This window comes from Ranitomeya imitator, chromosome 6 (assembly GCF_032444005.1).
Source record: "Ranitomeya imitator isolate aRanImi1 chromosome 6, aRanImi1.pri, whole genome shotgun sequence".
Taxonomy (NCBI): domain Eukaryota; kingdom Metazoa; phylum Chordata; class Amphibia; order Anura; family Dendrobatidae; genus Ranitomeya; species Ranitomeya imitator.
The window spans coordinates 438,909,914-438,927,178 of record NC_091287.1 but is presented as its reverse complement, the minus strand read 5'-3'; the positions used below and the strand labels follow the sequence as shown (position 1 = coordinate 438,927,178).

The following is a 17,265-nucleotide window of genomic DNA, read 5'->3' as shown; positions in this document are numbered from 1 at the left end:
ACAGTAATAGGTCCCCAAACCTCAAGTGTATAGCAATAGCCCCCTTGAACCCTTTACCACCTTGAGATTTTCTGTTTTTGCGGTATCATTTTATGCTCCCCTTCAAAGAGCCATCACTTTTTCATTTTTTGTCAATATGGCTTATTTTTTGCGGGACGAGTTGTAAGTTTGAACAACATCATTGACTTTACCACATAGTGTACTGGAACACTGAAAAAAATGAAAACAAAATGTGCAATTCCACAATTGTTTTTTTTTTTTTACAATGTACACTAAATGCTAAAACTGACCTGCTATTATGATTCTCCAGGTCATTTCAAGTTTGCAGGTACCAAACATGCACAGGTTATTTTTTACTTAAATGGTGAAAAAAAATCCAAAATCTGCAAAAGAAAATAAAAAAATGGTGACATTTTCCGAGACCCGTAGTATCTCCATTTTTCAGAATCTGGGGCTCGGTGAGGGTTTATTGTTTGCACACCAAGCTGATGTTTTTATTTATACTATTTGGGGGTAGATATGGTGTTCCAATCACCAGTTATTGCATTTTGTTTCAATGTTATGGCAACCTAAAAAACGTAATTCTGGATTTATGATTGTTTTTCTCGTTACGCCAATTACCAATCAGCTTAATTCTTTTTTATATTTTGATAGATTGGGCATTTCTGAATGTGGTAATACCAAATATATGTAATTTTAAATTATTGTTTTATTTTGAAAGGGGCCAAAGTGAGTGGTTTGAACTTTTATATTTTTTAAATTTTTAAAATATTTTTTAAAAAACATTTTTTCTTTACTTTTTAGTAAATAATAGTAATAGTCTCCATAGGAAACTTGAAGCTACAATCTTGTGATTGCTTTTGTTGCAGAAATTGTCATTTACTATGAATGCCGGCTACTGGGCGGCACTCATAGCAGATCGACAATGACAACGACAGGGGTCTCCTGTAGATCCCAGTTTGTCATGCCAACCCATCGGCACCCTGTGATCATGTGACAGGGAGCTTGTTACTCACTCCCAGTAGCTGCACAATGAAAGTAATGTGTGACTTTAAACAGTTAAGTCTTTTTTGTTTCATTCTATTATTTGCAGCAGTTTTTTAATAATGTATTGATACACCGGAAAAGTTTAACCCCTTAGCGACCGCCGATACGCCTTTAACGGCGGCCGCTAAGGGTACTTAAACCACAGCGCCGTTAATTAACGGCGCTATGGAAAAAGTAAATAGCGCCCCTGTTGTGAATTCTGTGGCAGAGTTCACTCCTGTGGTCACAAGTGGTACTTCGGCTGATTCTCTCTGGGATCTTCCGTTTGTGGAGGAAAGTGGTACTGCAGCTTCTGAGTTTCCTCCCTCAGGTGATCTGGTGAGCTCATTAGCTTCTTCACTACTTAACTCCACCTGATGCTTTGATCTATGCTTCCTGTCTATGTTTCAGTGTGGAACTTGTTTTTTCCCTGGATCATTCCAGTGGCCTGCTGCTCTGCAAAGCTAAGTTTTGCTTATGTTATTTTGTTGCTATTTTTCTGTCCAGCTTGCTTTATTGGTTTTTCTCGCCTGCTGGAAGCTCTGAGACGCAGAGGGACCACCTCCGTACCGTTAGTCGGTGCGGAGGGTCTTTTTGGTTCCCTCTGCGTGGTTTTTTATAGGTTTTTGTGCTGACCGCAAAGTTATCTTCCCTATCCTCGTTCTGTTCAGCTAGTCGGGCCTCACTTTGCTAAATCTGTTTCATCTCTATGTTTGTGTTTTCATCTTACTCACAGTCATTATATGTGGGGGGCTGCCTTTTCCTTTGGGGAATTTCTCTGAGGCAAGGTAGGCTTATTTTTCTATCTTCAGGATTAGCTAGTTTCTCAGGCTGTGACGAGGCGCCTAGGTTCTGGTCAGGAGCGCTCCACGGCTACCTTTAGTGTGGTTTGATAGGCTTAGGGATTGCGGTCTGCAGAGTTCCCACGTCTCAGAGCTCGTTCTATTATTTTGGGTTATTGTCAGTTCACTGTATGTGCTCTGACCTCCATGTCCATTGTGATTCTGAATTGCCTTTCATAACACGCCCCCCAGAGTCAGATTTTCTCCGGGGTCTCGGCTGCCGGGGGTAGCCGAGACCCCAGAGAACATGATTCGGGTTTTTTTTTACCGACCCCGCATTTGCGATCGCCGGTAATTAACCGTTTACAGGCGATCGCAAACAGAGACAGAGAAAAGGGTGTTATGGCTGGCAATCAGGCAACACAGCGTGCAGTAATCAGCGCACATACAGAGATCTGGCAATAACCAAAAACAATAGGACGAGCTCTGAGACGTGGAATCTCTGTAGACTGCAGTACCTGATCTATCCTCACACAACTATAAGCAGCAGTGGATTGCGCCTATCACTACCTATGCAACTCGACACTGCCTGAGGAGCTGACTAGCCTGAAGATAGAAATACAAGCCTGACTTACCTCAGAGAAATACCCCAAAGGAATAGGCAGCCCCCCACATATAATGACTGTTAGCAAGATGAAAAGACAAACGTAGGAATGAAATAGATTCAGCAAAGTGAGGCCCGATATTCTAGACAGAGCGAGGATAGCAAAGAGAACTATGCAGTCTACAAAAAACCCTAAAACGAAAACCACGCAAAGGGGCAAAGAGACCCACCGTGCCGAACTAACAGCACGGCGGTGCACTCCTTTGCTTCTCAGAGCTTCCAGCAAAAGTTAATAGCAAGCTGGACAGAAAAAACAGAAAACAAACTAGAAGCACTTATCTAGCAGAGCAGCAGGCCCAAGGAAAGATGCAGTAGCTCAGATCCAACACTGGAACATTGACAAGGAGCAAGGAAGACAGACTCAGGTGGAGCTAAATAGCAAGGCAGCCAACGAGCTCACCAAAACACCTGAGGGAGGAAGCCCAGAGACTTGTGACCACAGAAGTGAATTCAGCCACAGAATTCACAACAGTACCCCCCCCTTGAGGAGGGGTCACCGAACCCTCACCAGAACCCCCAGGCCGACCAGGATGAGCCACATGAAAGGCACGAACAAGATCTGGGGCATGGACATCAGAGGCAAAAACCCAGGAATTATCTTCCTGAGCATAACCCTTCCATTTGACCAGATACTGGAGTTTCCGTCTAGAGACACGAGAATCCAAAATCTTCTCCACAATATACTCCAATTCCCCCTCCACCAAAACAGGGGCAGGAGGCTCCACAGATGGAACCATAGGTGCCACGTATCTCCTCAACAACGACCTATGGAATACATTATGTATGGAAAAGGAGTCTGGGAGGATCAGACGAAAAGACACCGGATTGAGAATCTCAGAAATCCTATACGGACCAATAAAACGAGGTTTAAATTTAGGAGAGGAAACCTTCATAGGAATATGACGAGAAGATAACCAAACCAGATCCCCAACACGAAGTCGGGGTCCCACACGGCGTCTGCGATTAGCGAAAAGCTGAGCCTTCTCCTGGGACAAGGTCAAATTGTCCACTACCTGAGTCCAGATCTGCTGCAACCTGTCCACCACAGAATCCACACCAGGACAGTCCGAAGACTCAACCTGTCCTGAAGAGAAACGAGGATGGAACCCAGAATTGCAGAAAAATGGAGAGACCAAGGTAGCCGAGCTGGCCCGATTATTAAGGGCGAACTCAGCCAACGGCAAAAATGACACCCAATCATCCTGGTCAGCGGAAACAAAACATCTCAGATATGTTTCCAAGGTCTGATTGGTTCGTTCGGTCTGGCCATTAGTCTGAGGATGGAAGGCCGAGGAGAAAGATAGGTCAATGCCCATCCTACCACAAAAGGCTCGCCAGAACCTCGAGACAAACTGGGAACCTCTGTCAGAAACAATATTCTCAGGAATGCCATGTAAACGAACCACATGCTGGAAGAACAAAGGCACCAAATCAGAGGAGGAAGGCAATTTAACCAAGGGCACCAGATGGACCATTTTAGAAAAGCGATCACAGACCACCCAAATGACCGACATTTTTTGAGAAACGGGAAGGTCAGAAATGAAATCCATCGAAATATGTGTCCAAGGCCTCTTCGGGACCGGCAAGGGCAAAAGCAACCCACTGGCACGTGAACAGCAGGGCTTAGCCCTAGCACAAATTCCACAGGACTGCACAAAAGCACGCACATCCCGCGACAGAGATGGCCACCAGAAGGATCTAGCAACCAACTCCCTGGTACCAAAGATTCCTGGATGACCGGCCAGCACCGAACAATGAAGTTCAGAGATAACTTTACTAGTCCACCTATCAGGGACGAACAGTTTCTCGGCCGGACAACGATCAGGTTTATTAGCCTGAAATTTCTGCAACACTCTCCGCAAATCAGGGGAGATGGCAGACACAATGACTCCTTCCTTGAGGATACTCGCCGGCTCAGATAACCCCGGAGAGTCGGGCACAAAACTCCTAGACAGAGCATCCGCCTTCACATTTTTAGAGCCCGGAAGGTATGAAATCACAAAATCAAAACGAGCAAAAAATAACGACCAACGGGCCTGTCTAGGATTCAAGCGCTTGGCAGACTCAAGATAAGTAAGGTTCTTATGATCAGTCAAAACCACCACGCGATGCTTAGCACCCTCAAGCCAATGACGCCACTCCTCGAATGCCCACTTCATGGCCAGCAACTCTCGGTTGCCCACATCATAATTACGCTCAGCAGCAGAAAATTTCCTGGAAAAGAAAGCACATGGTTTGAACACTGAGCAACCAGAACCTCTCTGTGACAAAACCGCCCCTGCACCAATCTCAGAAGCATCAACCTCGACCTGGAACGGAAGAGAAACATCAGGTTGACACAACACAGGGGCACAGCAAAAACGACGCTTCAACTCCTGAAAAGCTTCCACGGCAGCAGAAGACCAATTAACCAAATCAGCACCCTTCTTGGTCAAATCGGTCAATGGTCTGGCAATGCTAGAAAAATTACAGATGAAGCGACGATAAAAATTAGCAAAGCCCAGGAATTTCTGCAGACTTTTTAGAGATGTCGGCTGAGTCCAATCCTGGATGGCCTGAACCTTAACCGGATCCATCTCGATAGTAGAAGGGGAAAAGATGAACCCCAAAAATGAAACTTTCTGCACACCGAAGAGACACTTTGATCCCTTCACGAACAAGGAATTAGCACGCAGTACCTGGAAAACCATTCTGACTTGCTTCACATGAGACTCCCAATCATCTGAGAAGATCAAAATGTCATCCAAGTAAACAATCAAGAATTTATCCAGATACTCACGGAAAATGTCATGCATAAAAGACTGAAAAACAGATGGAGCATTGGCAAGTCCGAACGGCATCACCAGATACTCAAAATGACCCTCGGGCGTATTAAATGCCGTTTTCCATTCATCTCCCTGCCTGATTCTCACCAGATTATACGCACCACGAAGATCAATCTTAGTAAACCAACTAGCCCCCTTAATCCGAGCAAACAAGTCAGAAATCAATGGCAAGGGATACTGAAACTTAACAGTGATCTTATTAAGAAGGCGGTAATCAATACACGGTCTTAGCGAACCATCCTTCTTGGCTACAAAAAAGAACCCTGCTCCCAATGGTGACGACAATGGGCGAATATGTCCCTTCTCCAGGGACTCCTTCACATAACTGCGCATAGCGGTGTGTTCAGGTACGGACAAATTAAATAAACGACCCTTAGGGAATTTACTACCAGGAATCAAATCGATAGCACAATCACAATTCCTATGCGGAGGTAGGGCATCAGACTTGGACTCTTCAAATACATCCTGAAAGTCCGACAAGAACTCTGGGATGTCAGAAGGAATGGATGACGAAATAGACAAAAATGGAACATCACCATGTACTCCCTGACAACCCCAGCTGGTTACCGACATAGAGTTCCAATCCAATACTGGATTATGGGTTTGTAGCCATGGCAACCCCAACACGACCACATCATGCAAATTATGCAGTACCAGAAAGCGAATAACTTCCTGATGTGCAGGAGCAATGCACATGGTCAGCTGGGCCCAGTACTGAGGCTTATTCTTGGCCAAAGGTGTAGCATCAATTCCTCTCAACGGAATAGGACACCGCAAAGGCTCCAAGAAAAATCCACAACGTTTAGCATAATCCAAATCCATCAGATTCAGGGCAGCGCCTGAATCCACAAACGCCATGACAGAATACGATGACAAAGAGCACATTAAGGTAATGGACAAAAGGAATTTGGACTGTACAGTACCAATAACGGCAGAGCTATCGAACCGCCTAGTGCGTTTAGGACAATTAGAAATAGCATGAGTAGAATCACCACAATAGAAACACAGTCTGTTCAGACGTCTGTGCTCTTGCCGTTCTACTCTAGTCATAGTCCTGTAGCACTGCATAGGCTCAGGTTTACTCTCAGACAATACCGCCAGATGGTGCACAGATTTACGCTCGCGCAAGCGACGACCGATCTGAATGGCCAAGGACATAGACTCATTCAAACCAGCAGGCATAGGAAATCCCACCATTACATCCTTAAGAGCTTCAGAGAGACCCTTTCTGAACAAAGCCGCTAGTGCAGATTCATTCCACAGAGTGAGTACTGACCACTTCCTAAATTTCTGACAATATACTTCTACATCATCCTGACCCTGGCATAAAGCCAGCAGATTTTTCTCAGCCTGATCCACTGAATTAGGCTCATCGTAACACAGCGTGCAGTAATCAGCGCACATACAGAGATCTGGCAATAACCAAAAACAATAGGACGAGCTCTGAGACGTGGAATCTCTGTAGACTGCAGTACCTGATCTATCCTCACACAACTATAAGCAGCAGTGGATTGCGCCTATCACTACCTATGCAACTCGACACTGCCTGAGGAGCTGACTAGCCTGAAGATAGAAATACAAGCCTGACTTACCTCAGAGAAATACCCCAAAGGAATAGGCAGCCCCCCACATATAATGACTGTTAGCAAGATGAAAAGACAAACGTAGGAATGAAATAGATTCAGCAAAGTGAGGCCCGATATTCTAGACAGAGCGAGGATAGCAAAGAGAACTATGCAGTCTACAAAAAACCCTAAAACGAAAACCACGCAAAGGGGCAAAGAGACCCACCGTGCCGAACTAACAGCACGGCGGTGCACTCCTTTGCTTCTCAGAGCTTCCAGCAAAAGTTAATAGCAAGCTGGACAGAAAAAACAGAAAACAAACTAGAAGCACTTATCTAGCAGAGCAGCAGGCCCAAGGAAAGATGCAGTAGCTCAGATCCAACACTGGAACATTGACAAGGAGCAAGGAAGACAGACTCAGGTGGAGCTAAATAGCAAGGCAGCCAACGAGCTCACCAAAACACCTGAGGGAGGAAGCCCAGAGACTGCAATACCACTTGTGACCACAGAAGTGAATTCAGCCACAGAATTCACAACAAAAGGGGTCCCAGATAGCCCCCCGATACTCACCTATCTCCCCCGGTGCTCCTCGTGGCGCAATGCGCCCGCCGGCCGGCACCGGGAGAATCTTTGGGGTCTCGGCTGCCGGCGGTAACCGAGACCCCAAAGATCATGATCGGGGTCGGTTTTACCGACCCCTGTTTTGCGATCGCCGGTAATTAACAGTTTACTGGCGACCGCAAAAAAAAAAAAATCAAAGTGTAATTCTCTGTCCTCCTCCTGGTATTCTTGGCAAAAGAAAATGGCGGGCACATGTGCAGTGCGCCCGCCATCTGTCGCCATCTGCCGGCCGGCAGGAGAAGAGCAGTTGGGGCTAAAATTAGGGTTAGGGTTGGGGTTAGGGCTAGGGTTAGGGTTAGGGCTAGGGCGAGGGTTAGGGCTAGGGTTAGGGTTAGGGCTAGGGTTAGGGTTAGGGTTAGGGTTAGGGCTAGGGTTAGGGTTAGGGTTAGGGCTAGGGTTAGGGCTAGGATTAGGGCTAGGGTTAGGGCTAGGGTTAGGGCTAAGGTTAGGGTTAGGGCTAGAGCTAGGGTTAGGGTTAGGGCTAGGGTTAGGGCTAGGGTTAGGGCTAGGGTTAGGGTTGGGGCTAAATTTAGGGTTAGGGTTGGGGCTAAATTCAGGGTTAGGGTTCTTTCACACTTATATCGGTACGGGGCCGTCGCAATGCGTCGGCCCGACATACCGACGCACGTTGTGAAAATTGTGCACAACGTGGGCAGCGGATGTAGTTTTTCAACGCATCCGCTGCACAATCTATGTCCTGGCGAGGAGGGGGTGGAGTTACGGCCACGCATGCGCAGTCAGAAATAGCGGATGCGACGTACAAAAAAAGTTACATTGAACGTTTTTTGTGCCGACGGTCCGCCAAAACACAACTGATACAGTGCACGATGGACGCGACGTGTGGCCATCCGTCATGATCCGTCGGCAATACAAGTCTATGGGCAAAAAAACGCATCCTGCGGGCACATTTGGAGGATCCGTTTTTTGTCCAAAACGACGGATTGCGACGGATGCCGAACGACGCAAGTGTGAAAGTGGCCTTAGGGCTAGGGTTAGGGTTGGGGCTAAAGTTAGGGCTAGGGTTGGGGCTAAAGTTAGGGTTAGATTTGGGGTTAGGGTTTGGATTAGAGATGGTATTAGGGTTAGGGTTGGCATTATGGTTACGCTTGGGATTAGGGTTAGTTTTGGGATTAGAGTTAAGGTTAGGGTTGTGATTAGGGGTGTATTGGGATTAGGGTTAGGTTTGAGGTTAGGGTTGAGATTAGGATTAGGGGTGTGTTGGATTTAGGGTTTTGATTAGGGTTATGGTTAGGGTTGACATTAGGGTTGTTTTGGGGTAAGGGTTGTGATTATCGTTAGGGTTAGTGATTAGGATTATGGATCGGGTTGGGATTAGGGTTAGGCGTGTGTTGGGGTTAGGGTTGGAGCTAGAATTGGGGGGTTTCAACTGTTTAGTTACATTAGGGGGTCTCCAAACACGACAGCCAATTTTGCGCTCAAAAAGTCAAATGGTGCTCCCTCCCTTCTGAGCTCTGCCATGCGCCCAAACAGTGGGTTACCCCCACATATGGGACATCAGCGTACTCGGGATAAATTGGACAACAACTTTTGGGGTCCAATTTCTCCTGTTACACTTGTGAAAATAAAAACTTGGGGGCTACAAAATCTTTTTTGTGGAAAAAAAATGTTTTTTTATTTTCACGACTCTGCATTCTAAATTCTGTGAAGCACTTGGGCATTCAAAGTTCTCACCACACATCTAGATAAGTTCCTTGGGGTGTCTAGTTTCCAAAATGCGGTCACTCGTGGGGGGTTACTACTGTTTAGGTACATCAGGGGCTCTGCAAACGCAACATAACGCCCACAAACCATTCTATCTATGTCTGCATTCCAAAACAGTGCTCCTTACCTTCCGAGCTCTGCCGTGCGCCCAAACAGTGGTTTACCTCCACATATGGCACATCAGTGTACTCAGGATAAATTGGACAACAACTATTGTGGTCCAATTTCTCCTGTTACCTTTGTGAAAATAAAAACTTGGGGGCTACAATATCTTTTTTGTGGAAAAAAAATATTTTTTATTTTCACAACTCTGCATTCTAAACTTCTGTGAAGCACTTGGGCATTTAAAGTTCTCACCACACATCTAGATAAGCTCCTTGGAGGGTCTTGTTTCCAAAATGGGGTCACTTGTGGAGGGTTTCTACTGTTTAGGTACATCAGGGGCTCTGCAAACGCAACATAACGCCCGCAGACCATTCTTTCAAAGTCTGCATTCTAAAACGGCGCTCCTTCCTTCCGAGCTCTGCCGTGCGCCCAAACAGTGGTTAACCCCCACATATGGGGTACCAGCATACTCAGAACAAATTGGACAACAACGTTTGGGGTCCGATTTCTCTTGTTACCCTTGTGAAAATAAAAACTTGGGGGCTAAAAAATCTTTTTTGTGGAAAAAAAAATATTTTTTATTTTCACGACTCTGCATTCTAAACTTCTGTGAAGCACTTGGGCATTCAAAGTTCTCACCACACATCTAGATAAGTTCCAAGGGGGGGGTCTAGTTTCCAAAATGGGGTCACTTGTGGGGGGTTTCCACTGTTTAGGCACATCAGGGGCTCTCCAAACGCGACATGGCGTCCAATCTCAATTCCATACAATTCTACATTGAAAAAGTAAAACGGCACTCCTTCTCTTCCAAGCTCTGCGGTGCGCCCAAACAGTGGTTTACCCCCACATATTGGGTATCGACGTACTCAGGAGAAATTGCACTACAACTTTTGTAGTCTAATTTCTCCTGTTACCCTTGTGAAAATAAAAATTTGGGGGCAAAAATATCATTTTTGTAGAAAAAATGCGATTTTTTTTATTTTCACGGCTCAACGTTATAAACTTCTGTGAAGCACATGGGGGTTCAAAGTGCTCACCACACATTTAGATAAGTTCCTTAAGGGGTCTAGTTTCCAAAATTGTGTCACTTGTGGGGGGTTTCCACTGTTTAGGCAAATCAGGGACTCTCCAAATGCGACATGGCGTCCAATCTCAATTCCTGCCAATTCTACATTGAAAAAGTAAAACGGCGCTCCTTCACTTCCAAGCTCTGTGGTGCGCCCAAACAGTGGTTTACCCTCACATATGGGGTATCGACGTATTCAGGAGAAATCGCACAACAACTTTTGTGGTCTAATTTCTCCTGTTACCCTTGTGAAAATAAGAATTTGTGGGCAAAAAGATCATTTTTGTGTAAACAAATGCGATTTTTTTATTTTCACGGCTCTACGTTATAAACTTCTGTGAAGCTCTTGGGGGTTCAAAGTGCTCACCACACATCTAGATAAGCTCCTTAAGGGGTCTAGTTTACAAAATGGTATCACTTGTGGGGAGTTTCCACTGTTTAGGCACATCAGGGGCTCTCTAAACGTGACATGGCGTCCGATCTCAATTCCAGCCAATTCTGCATTGAAAAAGTCAAACGGTGCTCCTTTAGTTCCAAGTTCTGCGGTGTGCCCAAACAGTGGTTTACCCCCACATATGGGGTATTGGCGTATTCAGGAGAAATTGCATAACAAAATTTATGGTTACATTTCTGTTTTTACACTTGTGAAAATAAAAAAAATGGTTCTGAATTAAAATGTTTGCAAAAAAAAGTTAAATGTTCATTTTTTCCTTCCACATTGTTTCAGTTCCTGTGAAGCACATAAAGGGTTAATAAACTTCTTGAATGTGGTTTTGACAACCTTGAGGGGTGTAGTTTTTAGAATGGTGTCACACTTCGTTATTTTCTATCATATAGACCCCTCAAAATGACTTCAAATGAGATGTGGTCCCTAAAAAAAAATGGTGTTGTAAAAATGAGAAATTGCTGGTCAACTTTTAACCCTTATAACTCCGTAACAAAAAAAAATTTTGTTTCCAAAATTGTGCTGATGTAAAGTAGACATGTGGGAAATGTTATTTATTAACTATTTTTTGTGACATATCTCTCTGATTTAAGGGCATAAAAATACAAAGTTTAAAAATTGTAAAATTTTAAAATTTTTCGCCATATTTCCGTTTTTTCATAAATAATCGCAAGTAATATCGAAGAAATGTTACCACTATCATGAAGTACAATATGTCAAGAAAAAAACAGTCTCAGAATCAGCGGGATCTGTTGAAGCATTCCAGAGTTATAACCTCATAAAGTGACAGTGGTCAGAATTGCAAAAATTGGCTCGGTCATTAAGTACCAAATTGGCTCTGTCACTAAGGGGTTAAATTAAAACACCTAACAAACAAAAGAGTTCCATTAAATGGCTCGTGCAAGATATGGAAGTTATTCCTTATCCTCAGGAAGGGGAATAAATTACTGATTGCTTTGAGTCCAACCACTTAGACCCCAAGCCATCTCATGAACAGGGCTCTGCAGAGTCCCATTTTGAATAGAGTGGAGATGTACAATTTTGACCTCTACAATATTCAGATGGGGCTCTGCAGAGCTCTGTTGTTGGTATCTGTGGGGGTCCAAACAGTCAGACCTCCAGTGATTAAGAAGTCATTAACCTTTACTTAAATCGGGAAAAACTTCCATACTTGGTGCAAAACCTTTAACTTAAGGTACCTTCACACTAAGCGATATCGCTAGCGATCCGTGACGTTGCAGCGTCCTGGCTAGCGATATCGTTCAGTTTGACACGCAGCAGCGATCAGAATCCTGCTGTGATGTCGTTGGTCGGGGCTAGAAAAAGCCAGAACTTTATTTGGTCGCTGGCTCTCCCGCTGACATCGCTGAATCGGCGTGTGTGACACCGATTCAGCGATGTCTTCACTGGTAACCAGGGTAAACATCGGTAAAAAGTAAAAAAAACAAACGATTCATACTTACCTTCCGCTGTCTGTCCTCCGGCGCTGTGCTTTCCTGCACTCACTGTGAGCACAGCGGCCGGAAAGCAGAGCGGTGACGTCACCGCTCTGCTTTCCGGCTGCTGTGCTCACAGCCAGTACAGAGAAGCACAGCGCCAGGGACAGACAGCGGAAGGTAAGTATGAAGCGTTTGTTTTTTTTACTTTTAGGATGGTAACCAGGATAAACATCGGGTTACTAAACGCGGCCCTGCGCTTAGTAACCCGATGTTTACCCTGGTTACCGGCATCGTTGGTCGCTGGAGAGCTGTCTGTGTGACAGCTCTCCAGCGACCAAACAGCGACGCTGCAGCGATCCGGATCGTTGTCTGGATCGCTGCAGCGTCGTTTAGTGTGAAGGTACCTTTAGGAGGAGGGTGAATCTATTGTGAACCTTTCAATAGGACAATAGCTCCTAGATCTTATTTTTTTCATGAATGAAATATATGGTATTTTTTCCTTTGTGCCCAATGAGAAAACTGACATATGCAGATTCGTTTTGGCTTCAGCAAGAATAAGATAGAAATTGGATGCTCCATCACCACCATCATAATTGTTTACCTTTAGACAAAATATCTAATGCCAACATTTTACTCCTATTAATTATTCCACAACCCTTACCATAGTTTGAGTACTAGATGTATCTATTGAGTAGATTTTACTTTTTAGTTTTAACAGGAGGTCCACTGCCTCGTAGTCATGAATATGAGCTACACGAAGTAAAATTTCACTGGGGGAGAGAAAATCAGCGAGGATCAGAGCATACAGTCAACTTTAAAGCTTTCCCAATGGAGGTAAGACTATTCAAGAAAATTGTTACTATTATTAAATTATGTTAAGTTCAATGGTATGTACCACAAAAAACATAGTAAATAAGGCTGAAAAAAGACAAATGAAGTTTAGCCTATTATCCAGCAATATTGATGCATTAGATCAACATTTAATCCACGATATATCTGAATAATGATATTTTAAAGTATGTCATTGTGAACCATCTTGCACTTTCTGTGCCAAAGAGTTACATATTCTTGGTACAGAGACCTACTTTGTAGTGGATGGTCTAGGTATACAAACAAGATTAGACAGACCTTTATTCTGTACATTGATAGTCTGTATGGTTCTGAAGTCCACCTAGTCCCTTTAATGGGGTTTCCAGGCTTATGATATTAATGGCTCATCCATAAGTTCGGTCATCAATATTAGATTGGTGAGGGTCCAACACCTGGAAGCCTCACCGATCAGCTGTTTCAAATGCCTGAATTGGCCAGATCTACATATTGTACAGAATGAGGACAACACAGCTCCATTCACTACTTAGTATCAGTTCTCAGGAAATGCAGTTCATCTTCTATTCACTTAAATAAAAGCTTCGCTAGAGCCGCGAACAGAGATCGGTGGTGGTGCCAGGTGTCAGATGTCCTCTGATCTTTTGAATGCTAAGGACAGATCATCAATGTTAAACCCATTAATTGCCTTGCACTGCTTCATCTAGGTCTAAACCAGAGACAAAATAATGTTTTGATCATTCATACTTACCGTATTTCTCTATCTATTTCTATTATTTTCCATGATTTATTGCCTTGGCAGCAGTTGTGTAGCACTGGTTACTAAAATAAAATTTCCTGTCCATCAATATTTTGTAGTATTAACAATAGCTTTTAGTTGTGTGTTATACTATAGAACATGTAATAAACAGATTATGATTCAGATGATTCAGCAGCCTGTTATTTAGAGAACAACACAGAATTCCAAATGATGATTTTTCTAGCTGAACATAAAGTTTACAAAGTCTTAAATAGCTTAGGATGTTTGAAAAGGAGCACAAAGGGAGGTTCCATGCGATAAATATGATCCTAAGAGATTGAGATTTTACTATTTGAGAGTGACTTTTTAACTGTATTCCCATAACGGTGAAGGGAACCTGCCAACTGACCTAACTCTCTAATCAGCCATGTCTTTACTGCACCCTATTTCTACATTCTAACAATCTTCTTTTTATTCCTTGGCAAATGATCTATAATTGAACTAGTCTGGTGGGGAATTGATTTCCCCGTATTAATGCTGCTTCTCATCTTGTAAGCATGGCTTTTTACTCCCTGGGGTGGTCTTTGGATATGATTTTAAATCTGCACTCACCTCTGCTAAACAGGCCTACTTCACAACCCTCGTATCTTCCCTATCCTACAACCCCAAACAGTTATTCAAAACCTTTAACTCCCTCTTCCGCCCCCCACTGCCCCCTCCAACCTCCCTCATCTCTGCTAAGGACTTTGCCACACACTTTAAAAATAAGATCGACCAGACAAGGCATTTATTATTATTCAACCACCACAACCCCTTTGTATACCGGACCAATGCCCAAACCCCATAACCTCCCTATCACTGAAGGGGGGCTTAATTGTCTCCTCTCCAAATCGCACCTCACCACCTGTGCACTAGACCCCATCCCATCCCACCTCCTCCCCAACCTCACCACCACACTTATCCCATCCCTAACCCACCTCTTCAACCTATCACTAACTTCTGGCACCTTCCCCTCTGCGTTCAAACATGCCACAATCACGCCTATCCTTAAAAAGCCAACCCTCGATCCAACTGCTATGTCCAGCTATCGCCCAATATCGCTGCTCCCATTCGCTTCCAAACTCCTGGAGCAGCACGTCCATGCTAAACTCTCCTCCCACCTCTCATCTAAATTGTTGTTCGACAATCTACAATCTGGTTTCCGCCCCATCACTCAACTGAGACTGCCCTGACCAAAATCACTAATGACCTACTAACCGCCAAAGCTACTGACAATACTCTGTACTCCTCCTTCTAGACCTGTCCTCTGCTTTCGACACAGTTGACCACTGCCTCCTACTACAGATCCTCTCCTCCTTTGGCATCAAAGACCTCGCCCTATCCTGGATCGCCTCGTACCTTTCCAACTGCACATTCAGCGTCTCCCACTCCCATACTACCTCCTCATCCCACCCTCTCTCTGTTGGAGTCCCCCAAGGCTCTGTTCTAGGACCCCTACTCTTCTCAATCTATACACTTGGCTTGGGACAACTCATAAAGTCCCATGGATTCCAGTACCACCTCTATGCTGATGACAATCAGATCTACCTCTCTGGCCCAGACGTCACCGCTCTGCTGTCCAGAATCCCAGAGTGCCTATCAGCCATATCCTCCTTCTTCTCCTCTCGCTTCCTCAAACTCAATGTGGACAAATCTGAACTCATCATCTTTCCTCCATCCCACAAATCTTCCTTACCTGACCTATCTATCGCAGTCAATGACATCATGCTTTCCCCCGTACCCGAAGTCCGCTGCCTCAGAGTAACCTTCGACTCTGCCCTGTCCTTCAAACCACACATCCAAGCTCTTTCCGCCTCCTGTCTCCTCCAGCTCAAAAATATCTCCAGGATCCGTCCTTTCCATAACCCCCAATCTACTAAAATGCTTGTGCATGCCCTCATCATCTCCCGCCTTGACTACTGCAACATCCTTTTCTGTGGCCTCCCTGCTAACACCCTTGCACCTCTCCAGTCCATCCTTAACTCTGCTGCCCGACTAATCCATCTCTCTCCTCGCTACTCCTCTGCTTCCCCCTCTGCAAATCTCTTCAATGGCTCTCATTCCCTCAGCGTATCCAGTTCAAATTACTAATACTGACCTACAAAGCCATCCACAACCTGTCTCCTCCATATATCTCTGAACTCATCTCCCGATATCTTCCCTCACATGATCTCCGGTCCTCCCAAGACCTCCTTCTCTCCTCCACACTTATTCGCTCCTCATCCAATCGCCTCCAAGACTTCTCCCGAATATCCCCCATCCTCTGGAACTCTCTGCCCCAACACGTCCGACTATCAACCACAGTCAGATCCTTCAGACGGAACCTGAAAGCTCATCTCTTCAGGAAAGCCTACAGCCTGCACTGACACCGCTGCCGCCTTATCACTATCGAAGCTACTGCCTCACCAAAACCGGAGCTCCTGCAACGCTCAACCTACTGTCTCTTTCCCCATAATCCTGTAGAATGTAAGCCCGCAAGGGCAGGGTCCTCGCCCCTCTGTATCAGTCCATCATTGTTAGTTTGTTTACTGTATGTGATATCTGTAACTTGTATGTTACCCCTTCTCATGTACAGCACCATGGAATCAATGGTGCTATATAAATTTGGTAGAACAACCTTCAGTGCTTTGAAAATCTTGTGTAACATTCAGCTTTCCTGAGGGTGTATGCTCCCCAGCTTTCTGCACAAGCCTAGATAAGTTCGCTTGTGCATGTGCATGATTTTCCAAAAGCCAACAGTTCCGTCAGTAAGTGTCATCAACAAGAAATACTTTACTAATGAAATCAAACATGCAAAACCTCCAAACTCCTCTTGTATGTCCTGTCCTGGACAGTCTGATTTGCATTATCACGTAATGACTCTTTTTATAATATTGGCTTTTTTTAAAAATAATATTACTCAACTTTATTAATCGTCTACTGGTTCTTATAAAAAAAAATCAGGATCGCTTAAAAGTGTCACGGTTCCACCCCTCATTGTGTCTGGGATGCAGTCACTAATAGCTCAGCCATTAAATCTGGTACAGGGGCGTGCTGAAGCCATCAGTGCTTATATTGACAGATCAATCATCCAGTCTGATGCAGGGGTGTGTTGATGTGTTGATTGACAGCTGTTACGACTCCCGGGTATAGCTGCTGAGGGGAGAGCCGCACGCCGCAGCAAGGGAGCTGAAAGCAGCGTGGCGGGGAACTCACCGGGTAGCAAACAGGACCTGAACCACGTGACAGGTTAGGAAGGGTGCAGAGGAGACGATATACACTGGAGAGTAGTTAGACATGCCAAGATCAAAACCAGGAGATAACGAGGTAACTGAGGGGAGAGGCGGAGGGATAGTCAGGAAGGGAGCCAAACATCAGAAAGCCAACAGAACAAACAAGCAGAGTAAAGCACAGATAGCAAGA

The 17,265-nt window shown here is 44.7% G+C and overlaps 1 protein-coding gene across 2 annotated transcripts in view; it reads left to right on the top strand.

Moving 5' to 3' along the window:
* The window catches only part of CA8 (carbonic anhydrase 8), a 262,733-nt gene that overhangs the window by 186,822 nt on the left and 58,646 nt on the right, over positions 1-17,265 (top strand). For both annotated transcript variants that reach the window (XM_069731386.1, XM_069731385.1), the window contains exon 3: positions 12,970-13,094. In XM_069731386.1, coding sequence (XP_069587487.1) covers positions 12,970-13,094 — 125 coding nt within the window. The remainder of the gene's footprint in view (positions 1-12,969; positions 13,095-17,265) is intronic.